Source organism: Phascolarctos cinereus, unplaced genomic scaffold, assembly GCF_003287225.1.
Source record: "Phascolarctos cinereus isolate Bilbo 61053 unplaced genomic scaffold, phaCin_HiC Scaffold_1;HRSCAF=81, whole genome shotgun sequence".
Taxonomy (NCBI): domain Eukaryota; kingdom Metazoa; phylum Chordata; class Mammalia; order Diprotodontia; family Phascolarctidae; genus Phascolarctos; species Phascolarctos cinereus.
This window is the reverse complement of record NW_027555514.1, coordinates 134,876,732-134,900,339: the sequence shown is the minus strand read 5'-3', so window position 1 is coordinate 134,900,339 and position 23,608 is coordinate 134,876,732. Positions and strand designations below refer to the sequence as shown.

The window sequence follows — 23,608 nt, the reverse complement described above, 5'->3', positions numbered from 1 at the left end:
AGGCGGCACCGGGCGTCCCACGATGCCGAAGAATAAGAAGCGGAACACTCCCCACCGCGGCGGCGGCGCAGGAGCAGCAGCGGCGGCGGCAGCAGGTGAGGGCCGTCCCACCACCGGCATCCTCGTCGCTGTCGGCCTAGTCCACGCGTCGCCCCCGGGCTCGGGCATTGTGGGAGTTGTAGTGCTCCTCCTCTGTGGCCTCCGGTTTCGGGGTTACCCCGTGGAGGACCGGAGAACTACCACTCCCGACATGCCTTTGAGATCGTGCAGCGCTGTCCCCTCGCGCACAATGGCGGAGGCCGTGGGGCTGTAAGGGACAAGGGGCGGGGTGTGGGGGGGAAGGGGTGCGCTAGGTCCCTGAACCTGAGAAGGAAGCTGGCGACTGGGAGGAAGGGAGTTTTCCCGGGATCGAGGTGACAGGACGCAGAGGGGTCTCGGACAGTTTTATCTGCTGTTGCTGGACCTCGCTCCCGGACGCTCCCTCCCTCTCCCCTCTAACCCCCTTTCCAAAATGGAGTCTCCGGGGAATGTCACCCGCCCGCCGGCCTGGCACCTTCCTTCCCAGAGTCGGAATTCCCGGTAACTTCTGGCCCTTCCCTCTGCCCCCCCCCCTCGTGCGTAGGACCCGCCGGCTCGTGCGTCAGCCGGAGCGGGGCCTGAAGCTGTGGGGTGACAGAGGGGGATCTAAGTCTGCTAGACCTAGTGCCCGTGACCTCCACTCCAGCCCCCAAACAACCAACCTCCAGAGTGGCCTTGGAGCAGGACTTCCTGCTAGACACAGAAACAGGGGGCTAAGTTTCCCTCGCCCCATCAGCCTTCACATTAACAGCCATCTCTGGACAAGCCTCTTCTCCCTCCCCAGGCTCAGATTACCGCCCCCCACTCCCTACCCCCTTATCTCTGATCTCAGTACTCTTGTTCCTTTCCCTGGTGGATACTTGCAGTTCTAGACCGAATTCACTTGAAGTTATGACTTGAAGGAACACTCATCTCTTTACATTCATCCACCAGGTACTCTGAAAACAAGTAAAAAGGATAAGGAAGGGGCGATGAGAAAATCAAACCAGTAAAAGATTAACGAAAAAGCAGAAACTCTTGTTTCCTTATTTGGAAACTAATGTATAAATATTCTTTTATTCCTGTTGACCAAACAGGAATGCTTTATTCATTATTTCTCTACTTGTGGTTGAGTTACTGACGTTGTCATTGTTCTCATCCTAGCTAAGCTCATATTCTGTACAGAACTAAACAGTTTAAAACCAAAACACAGCATTAGCCTACAAAGGTATTATTCAGTGATTGAGTTTAAGTTTCTGATATCTAGAGGGACTATCATCAGTCAGTGTAGGCATGTAAGTAATTGCAAGTTTTTTGGAAAGTTTTGATTAACCCCACTGATGATTGAAATTCAGACTGATTTATCTTATTTCATATGGAATAAGTCAAATTTTAGCTTAGAGGATGATTCTGAGTTAGTACCCTGGGAAAAGTACTGATAGAATTATTGCTCTCTGCTTAAAGTTTGTACTCTTTATCAGAAAGCCTATTGAATAATTGCTATGGTCTATACAAAATGCTTTTGAAAACAATATTTTTCTATTTTTCTCTGCCCTCCACTTTGACTTTCTCTAAAATATGTGATTCTTTGATTTAGAATAGTCATCTTGGAGTAGTAGATAGAGGAGACCAGCCTTGGATAAAATACTACCTTTTGATGTATAGAATAACTATGTGATTGGACAAAACCTTAGCACGCAGGGCAGCATCTTGCAGATGATTTGTATTAATTGAGGAAGTTCCCCATTCCACATTATGACCTAGATCAAGGGTGAGGTACCTGCAGCCTTGAGGTCACATGTAGCCCTCTAGGTCCTCAAGTTCGGCCCTTTGACTGAATCCAAATTTCACAAAACAAATCCCCTTAATAAAAGGAGGCCAAAGATTCTCCACTCCTGCCCTAGATGCTCACTTCCCCCTCTAAAGAAAATTATTTCAGCTGCTATCCCAAGTAGGTGGTGTTTCCAATGTAGAATGCCTTGTGCATTTTTTGTTAGATGTGTGTTCAGTGAAGAATGGAGTTTGCATCATTCCTGAGGTATGTATTCATCAAATTTGGGTGCACAAATGATATATACATAAACTTGGCTGGTTTCTGTTTCTGGCAGTTAGTCTTGATTCTGTAGCCACAGGGCTTTGAATAATTTGCTTTAATCTCTCTGGACTATATTGTTTACCTTAACTATATACAAAATGAGGACAAACTTATACAACTTTCCTAAGGTTTCTTTCAGCTTTGTTCCTTTCATGTTCTGTGTTCTAATGTACCTTGTCATATTGTTGACATAGAAATTATGGAAGCAGTGCCTTAAAAACTGATGTGATAGTGGTAGCATGAGTAATGCTGATACTAATGCCTTTCTCGTATTAGAAACATATTATTAACTCCCTTGCATCTTCTATATATAATAATATGGGCATTATGAGAGGCAGCTAGGTGACACAAGTTTACAGAGTGCCATCCTAGAGTCAAGAAGTCCTAATTTCAGATCTAGTGTTTGATACTACCAGTGTGACACTGGGCAAGTCATTAACCTCTTCTGCCTCAGTTTCTTCATTTGTAAAATAAGGATAATAATCTGCCTCTCAGTGTTATGAGGGTAAAATGCTAAATACTTGTAAGACATTTTGCAAATCTTAAAGCACTATTTAAGTGTTTGTTGTTTCTAAAGTCCCTTCCAGCTTTAAAATCCCATGATTCTGTACTGTGAATCTGATCTTGGTCAGACTCCTTAAATTTGAGTTTGACAACTGAGAACTAACCTTGTCAGTTCTACGCTTTCTAATCTAGTACTATCTAGTGAATGCATGCTAAACATACGTTTGGGTAGGATCCTTTAGGACATATCCATGGAGAAAGATGGGGACAGATATAATTTTAATTCTATTTTTTCCATAATAACTGAAAGGTGTTATAGATAATAAACTTGTATTTATATGGGTGCTTTAACATTTTACAAAGTACTTTAAATATAGCAGCATCTCATAATAATCCTTTGAATTACAGACTGTAGATATTAACTTCATTTTGTGGATGAATCTCAGAGTGGTTAGACTAGTTATCCTCACGGTTTCCATGTATGTTGAGTCAATGTAAGAAATTAAATGGAAACTTGGGGTAGAAGCTGGAGGCGACATGCAAAGGCCAGTAGATGACTCAGAACCTATGACCAAATATCTAACCCATATTTTATAATAAGCTACTTAAACACCCCATAAAAGAAAAACAAAAAATTCAGACTTCTTCTCCTGTGTGAAGGGAGGGCCAAAAATTTTACACGGATTTTCCAAATTGTGGGGCTCCATGCCCCTACCCCTGTGATGTGGAAGAAAACTATTGTATTTGCCCATGGTGTTGTGTGTCTAGCAGATGTCTAGGTTTGAAACGCAGGTGTAGCTTCCAAATTTAGTGCTCTTTCTTCTACAAGTGTATTAACTTAAAGAGTAGCACAGATGGAGAAATTCTGAAATGAAAGGAACCTTTTCAAAGTTTGCCTTAGAGATTTGTGTTGACTTGTATCACTGTTTTCCTACAGTGAAAGTGATAAAATTCATGTAATGAAATTCTTTGGTTCTGGAAGGTACCAATTCAGAATCAAAATGACCCATGTAGAAGGAAACAGCAAATGGGAAGAAAGTTTGTAGGTTAGATCTTTAAGATTTCATCTCTGTGGACTCAGTAATGTAGATCACGTAAATATGCTTTTTAAAGATAAATTTTAACTAATACTTTTTGTTTTTGTACCTGCCTAAATTTTTCTCATGTTGCCCCTCCCCCCTTTCAGAGAGCCATCCCATGTAACAAAGAATTAAAATAAAAAAGAGGAAGAACAGGGAAAAAATTGTGACAACACATGCAATATTACACCCCTGTGGACCCATCTCTGCAAAGAAATGAGGGAGGTATCTTCTCATATCTCTTCTTAGTAGCCAAGCTTCTTGTTTGTAATTTTGCAGTATTTATTTTTGATTGTTTTGTGGGTTCTTTCCACTTACATTCTTGTAGTTATTATGTATATTTTTCTCTCGGCTCTGCTTATTTCACTTTGTTTCAGCTCGAGAAATTTTTTTTCCATGCTTTAATTGTATTCATCATATTCTTTGTTATAGCTGAGTAAGTTCCATCATATTCATAATGTGTTAGGCCAGTTGTTATGTTCATCCATTTCCCAAGCAATGGGCATCTACTTTGTTTCCATTTCTTTACATTCAAGATCTTTTAGTATTTTGTGGATAACAGTGTAGCACTTAAAGGCTGATCATCTATAAAGATTACATCGTAGAAAATAATTATAGATAGTTAAGTATAGAACTAGAAAACGGTCACAAAGCCAAACACTTATGCTTACTGATAATTACCAATCATAGTCTAGTGAAAATAGTTGGAGACGTCTATTTAAATGACACCTGAGACCTCAATTATGTAAACATAGCAATAGCTTGTTCAGGGTAACATAACATATTTATCTGAAGTGGAACTTGAACCCAGGTCTTCTCTTGAGTCCCATCTACCATACTGCATCTCGTTAATAATATTTAAAAGAATGAAATCTGTTGTACAGAGGGAAAAATACTGAACAAGGAATCATGAGACCTGATTTCTAGTCTCGGCTTCTGCCCTTGTGATCATGAGCAAATCACTTCACTCCTGGGCTTTAAGTTTTTCATCTGGAAAATGAAGTAATAGATTAAATGAACTCTAGGGTCTTTTCTAGCTATAAAATTATAAGAGAAATGTCTTCCACACTTTTGCAATCTCATTAGGCCCTAAACTGCTGGAACTTTTAGGAAGTGTACCTTAAAGTAAAAGTTATCTTACAAGGAGAAATTTATCAGTGTACTGTGCTACTTCACATAAAGACTATCTCTAGCCATAGCACTTGCTCTCTTTTCTTCTTAATAAGAAAACAAAAAGCTTAAAAATTAAGAAATAGTTATTTATATTCATGGAGACATCATACAAGTTTGTTTTCCTAAGTACTGCTAAGGCAGTAAGCAACATAGTAAACAAGAATTTAAGGTTCCTATGACATACATTCTTTCTTGGACATGAGAATACTGGGCATAGTCACACAATACTCTGTTAAGATACACACACACACACACACATACATACATACACATTAACTAAAATTACAGTAGAGTAGGTTTTCTAACTCATTGTCCAATATTTTGGGTGATCCCCATTACCACCACTGTCAACTGTAGTTGATTTAATATTGTTTAATACTGAAAAGGAGAGGCAGCATTGCATGTTGGTGAGAGGTGGTGACTTTGAAGTCAGGACAACTCGAGTTGAAGTCCCTCGGGCAAATACTAACTTTGACCCTGGGCATTGTCACTTAGTCCCTCTCAGTTCCCTGCGTTTTTAGCAACTGAGACTGTAAGTTGCACAGTGAGTGCAGAATCTGAATTGTACTTGGGGTTGCCTAAGCCAATGAAATCGCACATTAAGCCTAAAGTGATATTAATAACATGAGTTAAATTGCTATGCAAATGATGATATCATTTGGTTAGGGTAATTGAAGCATTGTGGTTCTGAAAGGAGGCTTTAATGTGAAAATATTGATTTGGTATTTTAGAACTCCTTTTCTTTAAATACCAAGTATATAAATGTAACCATCCTGTCTTTAGTCAGTATTGTTCAACACTGATTGGTCTAAGAATGGAGAGTTTGTAATAGTAAAGTAACAAATCCATTTCTATTATGAGTGACCCGTCCGTAATCCCTCCACCCCTCAATTTTATGAAGTTGGACTTTTGTTGTTAAAATTATAGAACTTAAAACTGGAAGGAATTGGAGATCTTTGAGTCCAACTCCCTCATTTTGTAGGTTAGGAAACAAGTCCAGAAAGTGATTTGCTTAAGGCCATATAGATATTAATGAAATGAAAGGTTTGGAATCCAAACTTAGATCCAGTGCACTTAGCTCAGTACCTGGCATATAGTAAGCATTTAATAAATGTGTTTTGATTGGTAGACTGATTATGTCCCCTGGCTCCAAGTCTGGCTCTTTTCAATGTACTATGGTTCCCTTGATAAGATTATTATTATTAAGGAATTACTATGTGCAAAACTGTGCTAGGAATTAGAGGTCCTCATAGGTCATGGGTGTATAGTCTTATTAGGAAGAAACATTACATAGATAAGTAATGATGATATAGGTCATGTTCATGTGTAAGAAGAAGAAATCAAAATGTTAAAACGGGTCACTCCTGCATTTTAAAATCCTCATGAAAATCAGGTGAGTATATTATCACATTGTCTAACTTTTTCTCCTTCCTTCTCAGGTGGCCAACATCGAAATGTGCAGCCATTTAGTGATGAAGATGCATCAATTGAGACTATGAGCCATTGCAGTGGTTTCAGTGATCCTGCTAGCTTTACTGAGGATGGTAAGCTTTCTTTTGCAACTGTAAGAGTAGATGTTGCTTCACATAAAAGGGTGTTTTAAAGTATCATTATGGAAAATCTTTTTAGAAACTGAGACAGGCAATTGCCCTATTCCTTCCTCTTTTTAATTAAAGCTAATATTTCTTGTCTTATATTTCATTAGGGCCAGAAGTCCTTGATGAGGAAGGAACTCAGGAAGATTTGGAATACAAACTGAAGGGATTAATTGACCTAACATTTGACAAGAGGTAAGCAGTATTTTGGGGGGAAAAATTTATGTGGGACATCTAATTACTTTACCTTTTATGTAGGTAGTTCTCTGTTGTTACAATACATTTTTTCTTAAGGTCTAAGCTATTGAATTTAAACTTTTTGTTTTCTTATTAAGAAAAGGGAGCAAGTGTTATGACAAGAAATAGTCTTTATGTGAAGTAGCAGAGTACAGTGATAAATTTCTCCTTTTAAGATAACTTTTGCTTTAAGGTATACTTCCTAAAAGTACCAGCAGTTTAGGGCCTAATGAGATTGCAAAAGTGTGGAAGATATTTCTCTTATGATTTTATAGCTAGAAAAGACCTTAGAGTTCATTTAATGTATTATCTCTTTTGGATTCTGAACCCAGGCTATGAAATTAATCACTGGAATATAGATAAATGGATTAAAATGTTAACACTGTGTTCACATGCAACTTGTAGATGTTTGGATTTTTAAAAAATTATTGATATGTTTTTGGCATGATGAAAATTAATTTTTAACTAGAAAGTACAAAAAAAAATTTTGTCCTCCTTTGGCCTCCTGCCTGGTAAAAGAGGAAAAGGGAGAAACAAATCTATTCAGTAGTTTCATAAGAACCATATAGTTTTTGTGAGTAAAGTATTTTTATGCTTTATTAGAAAATACTTGAAATGTGTAGAGTCCTAGAGATATAAAAAATGAGCTAACAAATGTCAGTCTAAAAGTATCTTTAGGTTTATTGTGTCCAAATGTTTTATTTTCTACAGTGCAAAGACAAGGCAGGCTGCTCTTGAAGGCATTAAAAATGCAATGGCTTCTAAAATTCTTTATGAATTTATTCTGGAAAGAAGAATAACATTAACAGACAGCATTGAACGCTGCTTAAAAAAAGGTAATGCTTTTAAAGATTGCTGGTGGTCATAGACAGTTATGTTTTGCACCTTCCTTAAAGTAGCATTGTGATGGCCATAATAATTGTGAATAGCCTTACTTTGGGATGACTGTCATTGGTTGTTGATAAGGTTTTTTTCTGAAAGTTTCTGATAATCTTTATACCGAGGCAATTTGAGGTAGATACAGTATGCCTTAATGAGCCTATTCAGGAGGACTCAGTACCATTTCTCAACTGTTTAGTACCCAACTGGGTTACTGTGGACAAGCCTTTGGTAGAAGATATTCCTGAATCTTCCCACTTCATTTTTTTAAAGCATTGATCATAACTAACCTAATACTTATGACTATATTGCATATATTATGGGGGTGTGAATTACAGAACGTTAGATAAGATGTTTTAGAACCCATTACTTATATTTAACATGTAAGTTAAATCCAGAGACAGCTAGGTGACACAGTGGATAGAGCGCTGGCCTTGGAGTCAGGAGGACCTGAGTTCAAATTTGCCCTCAGGCACTTGACACTTACTAGCGTGTGACCCTGGGCAAGTCATTTAACCTTGGTTGCCTCACCAAAAAGCAAAAAAAAAAAGTGTGTGTGTACATATAATCAATCAAGTATTAATTTGCTTTAATTTTACTTGAATGTCTAGAAATCTTCAGTCTCTGTAATTCTAAAATATTGATTTTAGTTACCACTCATATAAAAATAAATTTTTGTCATACAGAATTGTACAAATAAAAATTACTGGCTATCAAGGAAAATTTTATAAAGAGCTCTATGCAGACTGTAAGCCCAGGAATTTCCCCTTTTATTCTAAAGGCAAGCCCTCCCTGCTTTCCCCGCTTCCTTCTTCCCTTTGGTGTCCAGACATATCTCCATTAGGTAGGAGCAGTGACTGGTTATAGAGGACTCTTCAGGCATACTTTAAGGATGAGGTGGGGAGAGGGATGGTACTAACCCTAAGGAAGAAAAGAAATATACAAGTAAATACGTATTTTGCAGGGAGACCAAAGCCCTGTTTAAAGATGTAGTTTAGGTTAAGCAGTAATAGAAATAATCTGAAATGCTTTGGAAAAAATCAATCAGCAAGCGGTTATTAAGCTCTTTTTTTGTTGTTCAGTTGTTTCAGTCATGTTTGAATCTTTGTGACCCTATTTAGGGTTTCTTGGCAAAGATACTGGAATGATTTGCCATTTTCTTCTCCAGCTCATTTTACAGGTGAGGAAACTGAAGCAAACAGGGTTTAAGTGACTTGCCCGGAGTCACACATCTAGTAAGTGTCTAAGGCCAGATTTGAGCTCAGGAAGTTGAATCTTCCTGACTCCAGGCTCTGCACTCTATCCACTGTGCCACCTAGCTGTCCTAAGCTCTTATTTTTCACATTTTATTAAATTTTAAGCATTTATAGACTACACAGAGGCTACAAAGATAACTTGCTCTAGTTATCCATATGACACAGGAGTTTGGGAAATAGGCATTATAAAGTCAAATAAGACTGGTGTTATCATTTTTAGAAAAATGGTAATCGTCTCTTCTAAATCATGGTTAATTTACTTGTGGCCGTTGCATAGTCAGTTATATTTTACTTTTGTTTTTTTTCTCCAGGAAAAAGTGATGAACAATGTGCAGCTGCAGGACTGGCATGTATTCTTTGTGTACAGCTGGGGCCTGGAATTGAAAGTGAAGAGGTTTTAAAGACCCTTGGACCTATTCTAAAGAAAATAATTTGTGATGGAACAGCTAGTATCCAGGCTAGACAGGCTGTAAGTACTATGAGTCAGTGTTCCCAGTTTAAGTATTCCTCAGGGGAATCCAGGCATAAGCAGCACATGTATTTTAATATACGTCTTCTTTGATAACCATCTCTGTTTCTTCTTAGTAGTAGTAGTCCCTATTGATTTTTTCTTTAGTTTTAGGGAACAATGTTTAATGTTATTCAAATTATATCTCTTGCCTCTTAATTTTTTGAGATTTTTTTTTCTTGAATCATATTTAGCAGATTTCTGAAAGTTAAGCTATGTCATGCTATTAAATAATAGAATACATTACCAAGGAAGGTTGTTGGAAATCTCTTAAAATAATCCTGTCTTCCATCTGCTTGGAATAGTTTAGAATCAGGTATGCAAGCAGTTGAAAAAATAAAACATCTGACTACCCACATAGGTATGTAGCAGGAATAAATGGTGGGTTTTTGTTTTTCCTAATGGGGCTGAGTATCAGGAGTACCTTGCAGAGCTAGGATTTAATCTGTGCCATAATTCTCTATTCATTGATTTGTCTAGCTCAATCTGCTCTTGGTCTTTGCCAATGGAAGCACTTTGGTTAAGCACTCTCTTCCTCTTCAGATAGTCACATATATGCTAATCTGTTTTATTCCTCAGCTAGAATGTGTGCTCCCGGAGGGGGTACACTCTTAGCTTTGGTCCTTTTATCCCCAGACTCTAGGAGAGTACCTTGCATAGAGTTCATAATGCATATTAGATTGGATTTGAGGGCTTACTTGGAGTAGGTGAGATTCAGAGATGTCGCTTTCGAAGTGCTTCTTCTGATTTAAAAAAATCGTAAGTGCTAAAACACAAATTTTTATGGAATAAGGATTACAGATGAAGACTCTAGTTCCAATTCTGGTTCAGATGCTTACTAGATGTGTGATCCTAGTGGTCACCTAACTTATCCCAGCTGAGTTTCCACATCTGTTGGACTGGATGGCCTTTCAGATCTGTTTCAGTTTTAAATCTTATGATTCTCTGATTTGGTAACTAATTAGGATTAGGGGGTTATTTTCAAACTCACTGTTTTAAATTGTGTATAATCAGGTACTGCATAGAAAAAGAATTTCTTGTCATGTGGTGGCAGTAATTGCAAAGAGGTCGATAATATGTAATTAGTCTAGGATATGTTATCAGTCAAAAGGAATCTCAATCTGACCCATGAAAAGTCGGGTTCTGAGGATCAAGAAGGACAAAAGAGCAAAGAACAAACTTCCCTGGGATCAGCAATTTACTTTGATATAATTTTTAAAACAAAAATCTGTTCTTGAGCATCTAAAAAATTGTTTCATTCACAGAAGATAAAAGTAGGTTGATTTTAGTGATCTTAGTAGAAAAAATGCCATTTTTCTTTGTTTCTATAGAAGAGAGATTTCTAAACTTGGTGTAGCATGAGAATCCAATTGACTAATTATACAAATTAATATAAAGAAAAAATAGAGCACCCAGGTGCTGAAAAAGAGCAGTTTCTTTTTAACCTTTTCCTTTTGCTTATCAGCATTTCGTGACATGTTTTTTAATGAATTGTGTGAGATTTCATTTGATATGATTAGGGAGAAGAGGTAATGGAAATAATGGTGTTTATTGATTATGGGGAGTGAATTGATGGCTTCAGTTTATATTGCAATTATATCATTTATATGAGTTAGTCTTATGAAATTGTTTAAAGAATAGTAGGATCATGGAATGATTTACCCAAGTCCACAATCAAATTCTGGCAGAGCCAGAACTAGTCCCCAAATATGTTAACTCCTGCTCCAGTGCTTTTCTGCAGTGCTGCTCTTGGGGACTTAGAAATAGATAGCATTTAAACAATTTTCTCATGAACTTAAATTACAATTTAATTAGAAAGCCTTCAGTTAAATAGAAATAAAATAGTAAGCATTAAATTACCTCCTTTGTCTTCTATGTTTAGTGTGCAACTTGCTTTGGAGTTTGCTGTTTTATTGCCACAGATGACATTACTGTAAGTATAAAACTTAAAATACGTTTTATTACGTGTCTAGCACAGGGCTGGGGAATCTTCGGCTTCAATGCCACATGTGGCCCTCTAGGTCCTCAAGTGTGGCACTTTGACTGAATCCAAACTTCACAGAACAAATCCCCTTAACAAAAAGATTTGTTCTGTAAAACTTAGACTCAGTCAAAAGGCTGCATCCAAGGATCTAGAGGGTCACATGTGGCCTTGAGGCTGCAGGTTCCCCACCCCTGGTCTAGTATAATAAAGTTTAAATTGGTCATCTTAATTTATGTTCTTGTGAATTAGGAGTTATATTCAACTATGGAATGTTTGGAAAATATCTTCACCAAGTCATATCACAAAGAGAAAGACACTAATGGCATCTGCAGCACCCCTAATACAGTGCTTCATATCAGCTCTCTTTTAGTGTGGACATTGTTATTGACTATCTGCCCAATCAGTGAAGTGAAGAAAAAGATTGAGATGTACGTATTTAATTTTTGTCTGTTTGATTTCCAGAAGGCAATATTTGTTTCCTGATAGTACATTTAGGTGTAAATTTATTTTTAAAAATTTCTTATAAATAGTGTAATAACAACTAACTGTTTTGTAGGCATTTACACAAACTTCCGAGCCTGCTCTCTTGTGATGATGTAAACATGAGAATTGCTGCTGGTGAAACTTTGGCTCTTCTTTTTGAACTTGCAAGAGAAACTGATAATGTAAGTATGTCATGTTCTTAGTGAATTACATTTGTATTTATGGCATAGTTGCACTTGGTTTTTTGTTCTTTTACCAACCTTTTGGATTTAGAGTAGTATGCTATTATTTATTTGAAGAATTGGTATATCTCAAGGGGGAAAAAACCGATAGTTTTAGGTAGTTATAGGTAGGTACAAGAATTGCAAGCTCATTCAAATGGAATGAGTGCCTAAAAATATCAATCAAAGGGGTAATAATGTTACATACAACTTATGTAGTATTTTGTGGTTTACAAAATGATTTTCCACATGCATCTCTTTTGATTCACCAAATTATTCTAAGAGGTAGATGGGGTAACTGCTTCCCTTGTAGCTGAGTAAACAGAGATTAAGTGATTTTTCTTTTTCTCAGATCAGAAACTGTTGTTCAATTGTGTCCAACTCTCTGTGAACCCGTTTTGGGGCTTTCTTGACAAAGATACTGGAGTGGTTTGCCATTTCTTCTCCAGCTCATTTTATAGATGAGGAAACATGAGGTAAACAGTTAAGTGATTTCCCCAGGGTAACATAGCTAGTAAGTGTCTGAGGTCAGATTTGAACTCAGGAGGGTGAGTCTTCCTAACTGCAGGCCTAGCACTCTTATCCACTGCCATCTACCTGCCAGTTTCTGAGCAGGATTCAAAATCTTCCTGATGCCAAGTCCAGTGTTTTTCATCTACACTATGCTGTCTTCCACAAATGATAAGAAATTAGCCCTGGCATAATATAGACTCATGGTTAATAAGACCAGTGCTGTTAATTCTTTTGGTAAGGAATCAGATTAATTTTTACTTGGACATAAAATCTAGCATCTAGTAGAATAAATCTAGCATCTAGTAGAATGAAGCATTGGCATGTACATTTCTCCAAGTCATGCCTAGAAATTGAGGGTGTTTTATTTTTAAACTCTGTAGCTCTTATGTACTATAATATCTGAAGATTGATAACAGGGGCTCCTTACCTTATATATTATTGGAGGATCCTTCTGAAATATTGAGAAGAGACCAAGTAGAAGAGTAGAATAAGGTTTTCCTCAGGTTAGTGGATAACTAGTAGAAGACTAGTGTAATACATCCCCATGTCTGGATTCATCCCTGTCTTCAAAAGGCAGATTTTCTGGAAATGACAGTGGTGAGCAATTTTAAGTAGAATTGACAGTGAGCTTTGTAGATAGGTATACTTAGTCATAAGTAGTCAGAAAACATGAATTTTGAAGCCTAAACTTTTCTTGTTTCCAGTATTTACCCACTACTTCTAAGTTATTCAGAATTGCTACCAGTCTTACTACCATCTTTCTCAAAGAAAGCACTTCCCTATTGTTCTTGTGATTTTTTTTTTAGTTGGCATAAACACATTCCAATTTATTTATTTACTCAAGTCCTAAGTTTTTTTTCTTTTATAATCTTTTATAATTAAGAACTTCTGAAATTAGAACGTATCTTGGCATCTTATTTTGAGAGGGTTTTATTTTGGTTTTGTTTTTGCATAAAGAAGAATTAAAAAAAATTTTTTTTTAAATTTTGAGGTCCAAATTCTGTCTTTTCCATCCCCTCCCCCTCTCACTGAGAAGGTAAGCAATATAATACCCATTAGATATGTGAAGTCATGTAAAACATTTTCCTATTCGCCATGTTGAGAAAAAAGAAAGAAAATAAAGTGGAAAAAAATATGTTTCAGTTTGCACTTAGAGTTCTTCAGTTCTCTCCCTGAAGGTGGATAGCATTCTTCATCTTAAGTCCTTTGGAATTGTCTTGGATCATTGTATTGATCAGAGTAGCTAAGTCTTTCACAGTTGATCATCATTACAATATTGCTGTTACTATGTGCAGTGGTTTCCTGGATCTGTTTGCTTACTTTTGCATCAGTTCATATAAGTCTTCCCAGGTTTTTCTGAAACCACTCTGCTCATGATGGGTTTTTTTGGCTAGGCAATGGGGTTAAGTGACTTGCCCAAGGTCACACAGCTAGTAAGTTAAGTGTCTGAGGCTGGATTTGAACTCAGGTCCTCCTGACTACAGGGCTGGTGCTCTATCCACTGCACCACCTCCTCACTTGCCCCCCTGTTCATTATTTCTTATAGTGTGATAGTATTCCATCACAATTATATACCACAATTATATAACTTGTTTAATCATTCCCAAATTGATGGGCATTCCTTCAATTTCCAATTCTTACACACCTCAAAAAGAGCTGTTATAAGTATTTTTGTACATGTAGGTCCTTTTCTTTTTTCTTTGATCTTTTTGGGATATAGACCTAGTAGTAGTATTGCTGAGTCAAGGGTATGTGCACAGTTTTATAGCTCTTTGGGCATAGTTCCAAATTGTTCCTAAATTTTTGGTTTTAAGTTTAGTTAGTAAGATGGAAGTGTTAGTTTTCGAAATATCTTGGTCAGCTGAATACTTGAAGGGGAAAGGTGCGCAGCTTGTGCTTACTAAATACGCTACAGATTTGTTCCCCAGTTTCATCTCAGCCCTCACTGCTGCGTGGCAGTCCTTTGGGTATTTCTTAACTTATTACACTCTCCATAGTGGTTATCCAGACATCCTCTCTCCTCAGACTTTCTCCTCAGTCCTTGGCCTTAGCAGGTCTTTATCTTCTCTTTGACAATTAAAATAGAGGCTCTGTGTTGCAATACAAACTACTCTCTCCTTACTCTTCACCTCAGAACTATTCTTAATCATTACTCATTATCTCTTCCTTTCCTCCAATCTCTGATTAAGAGGTAGGTTATTCTCCTTGCATCACAGTGACTCCCCTTGTTTTCTCCATCCACTTCTGTCTCATTTCCTTTGGGAACTTGTTACCCTTAATCAGTTACTCTTTTTTATCCACTAGCTCCTTTTCTGTCCTCTTAAAAACATAACTATGTCTCCTCCTTCCTTAAAAAAAAATTTAAAAACCCTTGCATTGACCCTTCCATTCTGTCAGGTATATCTCTTCTTCCTTTGACAGCCAAACTTCTAGAAGGGATTGTCTGTGTTAATTTTCATTTCCTTTTAATTTGACTTCAACACTGTTACTCACCTGTGATTGTAATCTTATAATTGCTAAATCCAGGGGCTTCTATCTCAGCCTTCTGTTTGACCTTCTGCCACTACTCCTTTTTAGCCTTCTCCTCTGCTAGATCCTCATATTCCCCAAGGTTCTATCCTCCCTACATGTTTTTCCTTGGTTATTTTATCAGTTCCTATGGATTCAGTTATCTGATTGTAGATGACTCCCAGTCTGTATCACCCATTTGGAATTCAAGATTGCCTTGTGGGACTGGTTTGTTTTGGGTATATCTGTCTCCTTTCTCTAACTGTTAACGTCCTACTGGGCAAAGACATGTTGTGTGTTCTTTTTTCCTGCCCAGTGCTTTGGACAGACTTGGAATACAGAGACAGGTTGAACTGATCTATACAAATAAATGTAGCAGGGGAAAGGTAACTGCTTTCTCCGTTTGTGAAAGTGTTTGGCAAATAAACGTTCTCCTGCATTTGGTGTTTACGTGTCAGCTTGCTTACTCAAGTCTTACCTAAAGTGTAGGAATAGCTGGATACTGAGGAGGAAGTTGGTGCTTGTTTTGCCAAACTGAAAAACTCTTTACAGTGTGATCTCCAGAAAAGGTTAGAAATATGACCAGGAAAAACCAGTTTTGTTTTCTTTACTAGGATTTTTATCATGAAGACATGGAATCACTGACTCAGAAGCTCAGAGCTTTGGCTACAGATGGGAATAAACACAGAGCCAAAGTTGATAAAAGGAAGCAGCGGTCAGTCTTCAGAGATGTTCTAAGAGCCGTGGAGGTAATCTTAAATTCTTTGGCTAGATTATGTGAATCTGGAGCTATTTTTATAGACACTGTTAACCAGAAAAGCCATATGATTATTTTATACTCTGTAGAGTACAGTGTAATGTATTGTAGTAAAGAATGAGATTTCTTAAAGTGCTTTAGAGCCACACTAGATTAAAGATTACCACTTTTCATTTTTCAAAGCAGTTTTGCATAGTTTCTCATTTGATTTTTTTTTTCAACAAAAGGCACTAAGGCAGATAAAACCAATATGATCCCACTTTTACAGATGAGGAAATTAAGGCACTTAGAGGTAGTGGCTTGCCTAAATCAGTTATATAACTAATTAATGGCAGAGCTGGGATTAAAATTTATAGCTTCTTTCAACCTCATTCTCTGTCCTTAGATTAAACTGTTTGCCTAGCCTAGTTGTACTGACTGCTGTAGGTTTTGAGCTATATATTAGATATTAGATTAGATTAGATATTAGATTAGCTTTCATATTAGAAGTACATGACTTTTGTAGAATCATCTTTGTTACTATAGTCTGCACCATACAACTTTTTAAAAAAATTTACTTAGCATTTTATTTTTCCCCAGTTACTTATAAGAACAATTTTTTTTTTGGCTGGGGTTAAGTGACTCTAGGGTCATACAGCTAGTAAGTGTTATGTGTCTGAGGCCGGATTTGAACTCAGGTCCTCCTGAGTCCAGGGCCGGTGCTGTATCCACTGTGTCATGTAGCTGCCCCATATAAGAACAGTTTTTAACATTCGTTTCTAAAACTTTGAGTTCCAAATTCTCTCCCTCCCTTCTCCCCTCCACCATTGAGAAGGCAAGCAATTAGATATAGGTTATACATGTGTAGTCATGCAAAACATTTCCATAATAGTCATGTTGTGAAAGAAAACAGAGACCAAAAAAAACCCTCAAGAAAAATAGATAAAGAAAAAAAAGTGTGCTTCAGTTTGTATTCAAACACCATCAGTTCTCTGTCAGGGGATGGATAGCATTTTTCATCATAAGTCCTTCAGAGTTGTCTTGGATCATTGTATTGTTGAGGATAGCTAAGTCACTCATAGCTGATCATCTTAACAATATTGCTGTTACTTTGTACATAGTGTTTCACTTTGCACCAGCTCATGTAAGTCTTTCCAGGTTTTTATAAGAGCATCCTGCTCATCATTTCTTATAGCACAATAGTATTCCATCATAATCACATACCACAATTTGTTCAGCCATCCCCCAATTGAAGGGCATCCCCTTAATTTCCAATTCTCCACCACATAGCTTTTTTAAAAATTCCTTTTATATTATTCATTTGAGGTCCTTGGGCTGAAATAACCAATTGCTTTGCATCCTTATATGTCTTTTAAGCCTGGCATATAGGTGCTTAATAAATACTTGTTAATTGATTGTTCCTCCCATGCCCATTTTGGGTTTTATTGTAATTTTTCATTGTTTTGATCTTAAAATAACACTGTGATAATACAGTTTTTGTATGACTATAGAATATTATAACTTAGCAAAAATGGACTAGTTCATCTTTCAAGGACCTTAGAGTTCTAAAATTCTGTGATTCTTTTTTTGTTTGTTTGTTTTTTAGGCATTTGGGGTTAAGTGACTTGCCCAGGGTCACACAGCTAGTAGAATTCTATGATTCTTACAACTTTACTTAAGTATTTAGAATGGGAGGAAATAGTACAATAGTAAATATTCCCAGGCTGTCCTTCCTCTGCCTGTAAAAGTTTGGAAATGTCATACAGGTTAATAATAGGAAGAGAGCTAGCTGCTTCCAGTGAACTTGACATAATGTCTCAAAAAGAGCAACAATTTTGGAGTCATAGGATTTTAGATTGAGTGCTGAGACATTAGATATCACCTCTCTAGTTCAATCACCCCATTTTACAGAGTAGCAAAACTGATGCCCAGAGGGATTGTGACTTTCTCAAGGTCATACACAGAGGTATTAAGGGACAAAGCTGGATTTCGTGCTAGGCTTCTCTGACTTCCAAGTTCAATGGGAAAGTTTGCTCCGTACCACAAAGTGGCTTTCAAGTTCTGGCTTTTTCACTTAGTACATGTCACTCAACGACTTATCTGGGCCTGATTAAACTCTCACATGTGTAAAATGAAAGAATTTAAAACTAAGGTGATCGCCAAGGTCCTTTCAAACTATGATCTTTTAAAAAATTATTCATGTTTCAAGTATCATGGAAAGGAAGCCAAGTAACCTTTTGCAAAACTGCTTAGCACTGCGTTTATTTCAGCATCTCTGTGTTTAAAAATTCAGTTACCTGAGCAAATGCCTTAAATTTGCCTTTTTTTTTTTAATAGGAGCGTGATTTTCCAACAGAAACTGTTAAATTTGGACCTGAACGTATGTATATTGATTGCTGGGTCAAAAAACAAACTTATGATGCTTTTAAGGAGATTCTGGGAACAGGGATGCAGTATCATCTACAGGTGAGTTGCTACCATCATCTGCATTTTTTGTTTTTAAAATTTTGAGCAATTTTGCAAAGTTCCAAATTTTGAATAAGTTTAACTTTTGTATTTGGAATGTGAATGAATGCTTTTTATATAATATTTGAAAACTAAATAGATTTTTCTGATAAAACTTGTAAAAAATACACTGTACATTTCCTTAGATAGAAATATAAGGTCAAAAAATTAGTTTCTGGGATATAAATGTAAGACCTAAAGTTAGGGACAGTATCAATGATTTTATAGGTATGGCAAACTTTACTGGGTGAAGAAATTCCCATTACCACTGCAGGACATTACCTTCTTTGCAACTCTATAGTCTTAGACTATTGCCTGGAATCATTAAGATTAAGTATCTTGCCCAGGGTCACCATAGCCAGTATATATAAAAGGCAGAACTGGAACCCTGGTTTTCTTGACTTCAAGGCTAGCACTCTATTCACATTGCCTTTCTTTAAGTGTAAAACATATAGGAACAATTTACCGTAAGTCCAGAAATGGAAAACAACTGGCTGAAATTTGTATTTATGCTATTATTCTTTAAGGTTGCTATGTAATCTTTACTGACAGACCTTAAATTCTCATTGATTTATTTTTGTTAGTCAAATGAATTTCTTCGGAATGTATTTGAGCTTGGACCACCAGTGATGCTTGATGCTGCAGCTCTTAAAACAATGAAAATTTCGCGTTTTGAAAGGGTAGGTTTTTAAAGCCTTATTCAGTGCATTAAAGAAAAATTGAAATAAAATAACATTTGCACTATAAAGTAGATAGGTTTTAACCATGTCTTCCAGTGATTTGGACTTAATAATTAATGTTACTGTGATAATGATGCTGTTGCTGTGACCGTAGCTTTATTTCAGTTGGGTTGGGATTTGTTTTCATATTCCTGAATTATGGTTTGATGGACTAAATCCTTTGCATAGTCTGCCTGGCTTGTTTGTGGGTGCCACATGCACATATGCACAAGTATTTCTTATACATATAAGTATATATTATGAATGATCCTCTCCACCCCCAAAAACCCCCCACAGATGGCCACCTAGGAATGACTCCACCACAAGGAGTTCATTTTTCTGTCTTAGTTCCCTGTGTTGGAAATTTCTCTCCTCTCTTTTGTCTTCCCCTTGACAACTGTATATGCTTCTACTGTCTGGGATTCATCCTAATCTCTTAGGTTCTTACCTTATACCACTACTTCATGTCTAGATTCTCATTCAGTACATGGGTTGTCAGGCATGAAGGGGAAAGTGAGAAAGGTTGGAGCAGAGGCCAGAGACGTGTTTGTAGAATTACAAATTAGAAATTGTGCATTATAGGCTCATTAAGCCTTTGTGTTCTAGCTTTTGAATCTAACCATATGTAACGTTTTCATGAGAAAATTCATACAGTTTCAGGCAACAAGTTTGTAAACTCAGCTCTTGTAACACACTGTTCTTTTCAGTGTCAGGCCAAAAAATTTAAAAGTTTAACCATGTAAGGATGTACAAGTTTTACTTGACTCATTGTTATTCTTTTGTTTGGTTTTTTTTTAGCATTTATATAACTCTGCAGCATTTAAAGCTCGAACAAAAGCTAGAAGTAAATGCCGTGACAAGAGAGCAGATGTTGGAGAATTCTTCTAGATTTCTGTTATTTGAAGACAACTACTCATTTCTTAATTCAAGATCTTTTCTATAATTTCCAAAGTATTTAACAATTTTTATCATGGGGGTGGGGGGACAGAGTGAACGTATAACTTGGATAAATTTTGTAATGGGGCCTGAATTCCTTAAAACATTTATTAATACTGTATAACATTTATTAATGCAGTATTGCAAATGAGGGTAATTATTGAAGCTTCTTTGTATATAGAATTAGTAAACTTTTAATAAAGTTTTTGTAATATTTGATCAGAATCCATTTATGAAGCAGGGCAAAAATTCTTATGGTTCATCTCAGATAATTCCTTGAATGAAAATGGCATGTTATAAATTGTACAAAGTTACACACACACATATCTTAGACTCTTTGGTTTCCAGAAATGTTAATTGACTATTACCAATCCAAATCTCTACCCCTTCAGGTTTATAAATTTCTGCTGTAAGGTAGAAAAATAGTGACCTAATTCTGAAAGTTTCTTAGTTACTTAAAAAGCTGCTATATTTGCCCTTTAAATGGAACTTGATAATTGTAATTGTTCAGTTGGCAGACTGGACTTAACAAGGAATTCTGTTGCACAATATGTGCAGACTTTCAGCTACACAAAGGCATTAGACGTTGCTCTTGGTATTAATGAAATGTTATATGCCATATCACTTATTAAACATCTTTAAAAGCAATAACACTGATTTTATCTCCTGTGTAAGACCATGTGTTCATTGCTTTAAAATAAAGATCTTTTCTCATTAAGTGTTTTCTTTTTTCAACAATGAGAAGTTTTTTATTAATTGAGGTAAATACCTGTAATTGACTTTGGAAGAACAAACAGTTTAATCCTTGTACTGATGCCAAAATCTGCAAATGCATGTGCCATGTGATTGGTACAAAAAGCTAATGACTGACTAATAACATGGATTAAATACCTCCTTGAAATATTTTTTCCTTTACAAGTAGACAAAAAAAATTAAAAGCAACTTTCTAATGTCTTAGTCCCTTTGAAATTTTCCAGAAAACATTGTTTGAAAGTTTGAAACTCATTAAAAATCTAGAATGTATTGTTGGCAGAATACTGACTATGTAGAGATTGTGATGATCAGATAGTCAGAATGGCTTCCTTAAACAGTAGGTTTTGCCAGATTAACTTTATTTCCTTTTACGGGGGTAAGATGTTAGATTAGTAATTATGGAAATGAATTTGGCAAGGTTCACTGCTATATTAATATTTTTATTAATGGTTTGGATAAAGGCAGAGATGACAAGTCGATGAAAGAGCATTGAGGCCCATCTAATAATTTAGATTTCAGTATTAATAGGGATGAAGTTCAATTTACAAATTAAAAATGAGGGAAGATCTGGTACACATCAGTTAATCCAAAAAAAAGAAAAAGGATTTGTGCAAGCTTCATATGTGCGATGTTGTGTAACATTCCCTTGGACCAGTTGCCTAACCAACATTCATATTGGCAAGCTGAATCCCCAGAGAGAGGTTCCTTCCCTTGGAACCTAAGTGTAAATCTGAGGGGTTGAAGTTTCTAGTTTGTTGATAAGCTCCCATTTTGTGTGCCCCATCAGTCAACCAACTGATTAACTTTTACTTTGGGTTATTTACTAAGAAGATTAGAGCAATAGCAGTAGTTACATGGGAATCCCCCCTCCAAACAAGAAGGTTCCCTCTACTCTTTGCATACACATGGCCCTTGGAGAGTAGGCTGGTCCTAGGAGTCCTTTCCTAGACCTGCCAAGCTCACTTTGGGGCAAGGGATTGTCAGTGTACAAATTACTCCTTTGCTCTGCTAGCTATGCTTCTTGAAGGCTGACAGGTTAATCTACTGGGTTCAGTCAAACTAGTTCAATCATGTTTAGCTGATGTTGCTACTAGCTCTACTTGCTGATAAGACCTTTTTTATAGACCCTTCCAAAGTGACAGATTATCTAGGCACTTCCTAATACTTGCTTACCTAAAATCTTTGAAGGATAAATAAAAAAGAAACTGCACTTGTAAACTTGTGCTGGCCAGGTGGGAGATAGGGCAGTTTCCCTTCCTCCACTAGAAGTACTTGCTACCCAGATAAGGGAGTGGTAACACTCCTTTAATATAGCCATACTAGCAGGCAATTAAGGCTTTATCACCAACCACACAATACAAATACCCTTGTGTGATGGCCAACAAAGAAATCAGTCAGAGGATATCTGTATGCTCTGAAAGGGGTGGGAGTTGAAAAAGATGCTCTCCATCATGCATATGTTGAAATGACCATCCTAAGCTTCATGGACCTTCCTGGAATACTGGCTGAATACTCCCTAAATATGAGTATGAGTGTGTTTTGGGAGAGAGAGCCAATGATTTATTTGCAAAATATCTCATTTGATTCTCCAAACTGAGGCAAGTACTACAAGCATGTTTTGCCCCATTTTGCAAATGAAACAAGCTTTTAGAAGTGAAGTAAGTGACTTGCTTGTGGTTATATTACTATCAAATGGAATTTAAACTCAGGTGCTTATGACTCCCAAGGCTGATGTTCTATTTACTCTGTTAGACTACTTAAAAAAAAAGCCATCTTGCCCTGCATAGCATCCAGGCCTGCTGTAAGTGCCTCCAGACTACATCCTCAATATTGTGTTCATTCTCAGGAAACCCTGTTTAGTTAAGAAAATGCCTGGGAAAACCATTACATTGTGAATTCCTTGAGGGCAGAAACTACTTTTGTCTTTTTTTGTATTCCATTGAAATGATAAATTATGAAATAGAGGCAGGCATGCCCAGGGTTCTTTGGGTACTCCCTGGGAAGACCATGATGAGCAGCGGAACCAGGGAGGCAATCACACTAAACAGAGGGTATGGAAGCAAAAAGCCTATATAGGCAGAGACAGATGGTACAGGGGCGGACTGCAGCATAAGGACAGGAAATGTGATGGTGAAGGAAAGCAGGCACTGAGGAAAAGTAGGGGAGGCAGAGGGATAGAGTATCACTCATGGGACCATGGATTGGAGTGGGGAGCACTAGGCAGCATGGACCTGGTGGAGAGGAAAGGGTGATCGGGGCAGGAATTCAAGGTCTCATTTTTAATACGGTTGTTTCTTTTGGGGGGAGGGGCAAATGGACCAACTCCTATCTGTGTCACCTTGGGGTAAAGTTCATTCCAAATATCCAAATTGTTTCAAATGTTATCAGTAAAACTTCAGTTACATCTCAAAATTATGAGCACCTTTTCCATGTTCTTTTGCTTTGGAACTGTGGAGGTCTGGAATTTGCATATCTCAGGATCAGAAGGCCATAACAGCAAACCTAATTGGCTTCCACTGATTCATCACATTACCAGGATGTGAATTTTGGTTAATATATGATACTATTTTTAAATTATGCTCCTTTGATCTTTGGGATGGTTTGTATATGATTTCCAGATTCACTTTGTATTCTTAATGCTATTGCTCCTTTATTCAGGCTAATTATACACTTACTACGTTGACTAGAAGTGGGTAGAGGTGGTCAGGGGGACTACAACAAGATACAGTTTTAACACATGCACTTAGCAAAGTGGCTGGCACAAAGTAGGTGCTTAATAAATACTTATTGACTTGAAAATACAGAGGAAGGTAGCAAGACTGGTGAAAGATCTCAAGATCATGTCAAGAACACTGGTTAAAGGAACT

General features: G+C 37.0%; 1 protein-coding gene across 2 annotated transcripts; it reads left to right on the top strand.

The window, feature by feature from the left end:
* Nucleotides 1-4: 4 nt before the first annotated feature.
* Nucleotides 5-20,706, top strand: IFRD1 (interferon related developmental regulator 1). 2 transcript variants are annotated; one of them, XM_020984646.2, is made up of 13 exons: nucleotides 5-95; nucleotides 3,843-3,960; nucleotides 6,348-6,452; nucleotides 6,614-6,698; nucleotides 7,452-7,576; nucleotides 9,187-9,344; nucleotides 11,266-11,316; nucleotides 11,617-11,795; nucleotides 11,924-12,032; nucleotides 15,707-15,841; nucleotides 18,166-18,294; nucleotides 18,918-19,013; nucleotides 19,851-20,706. In XM_020984646.2, the coding sequence occupies exons 2-13, from the start codon at nucleotides 3,912-3,914 to the stop codon at nucleotides 19,938-19,940; spliced, it is 1,311 nt and encodes a 436-aa protein (XP_020840305.1). In that variant the 5' UTR covers nucleotides 5-95; nucleotides 3,843-3,911; the 3' UTR covers nucleotides 19,941-20,706. The 2 variants fall into 2 exon arrangements, with proteins under 2 accessions (XP_020840305.1, XP_020840304.1); XM_020984645.2 differs by lacking the exon at nucleotides 3,843-3,960 and having other exon boundaries at nucleotides 14-95.
* The last annotated feature ends 2,902 nt before the right edge of the window (nucleotides 20,707-23,608 follow it).

Coding starts and splice junctions, on each gene's coding strand:
- IFRD1 (XM_020984645.2), top strand. CDS start 23: ATGCCGAAGAATAAGAAGCGGAACACTCCCCACCGCGGCGGCGGCGCA. Junction 6,453..6,613: donor TGCTAGCTTTACTGAGGATG/GTAAGCTTTCTT, acceptor ATATTTCATTAG/GGCCAGAAGTCCTTGATGAG. Junction 11,317..11,616: donor TTGCCACAGATGACATTACT/GTAAGTATAAAA, acceptor CTTGTGAATTAG/GAGTTATATTCAACTATGGA.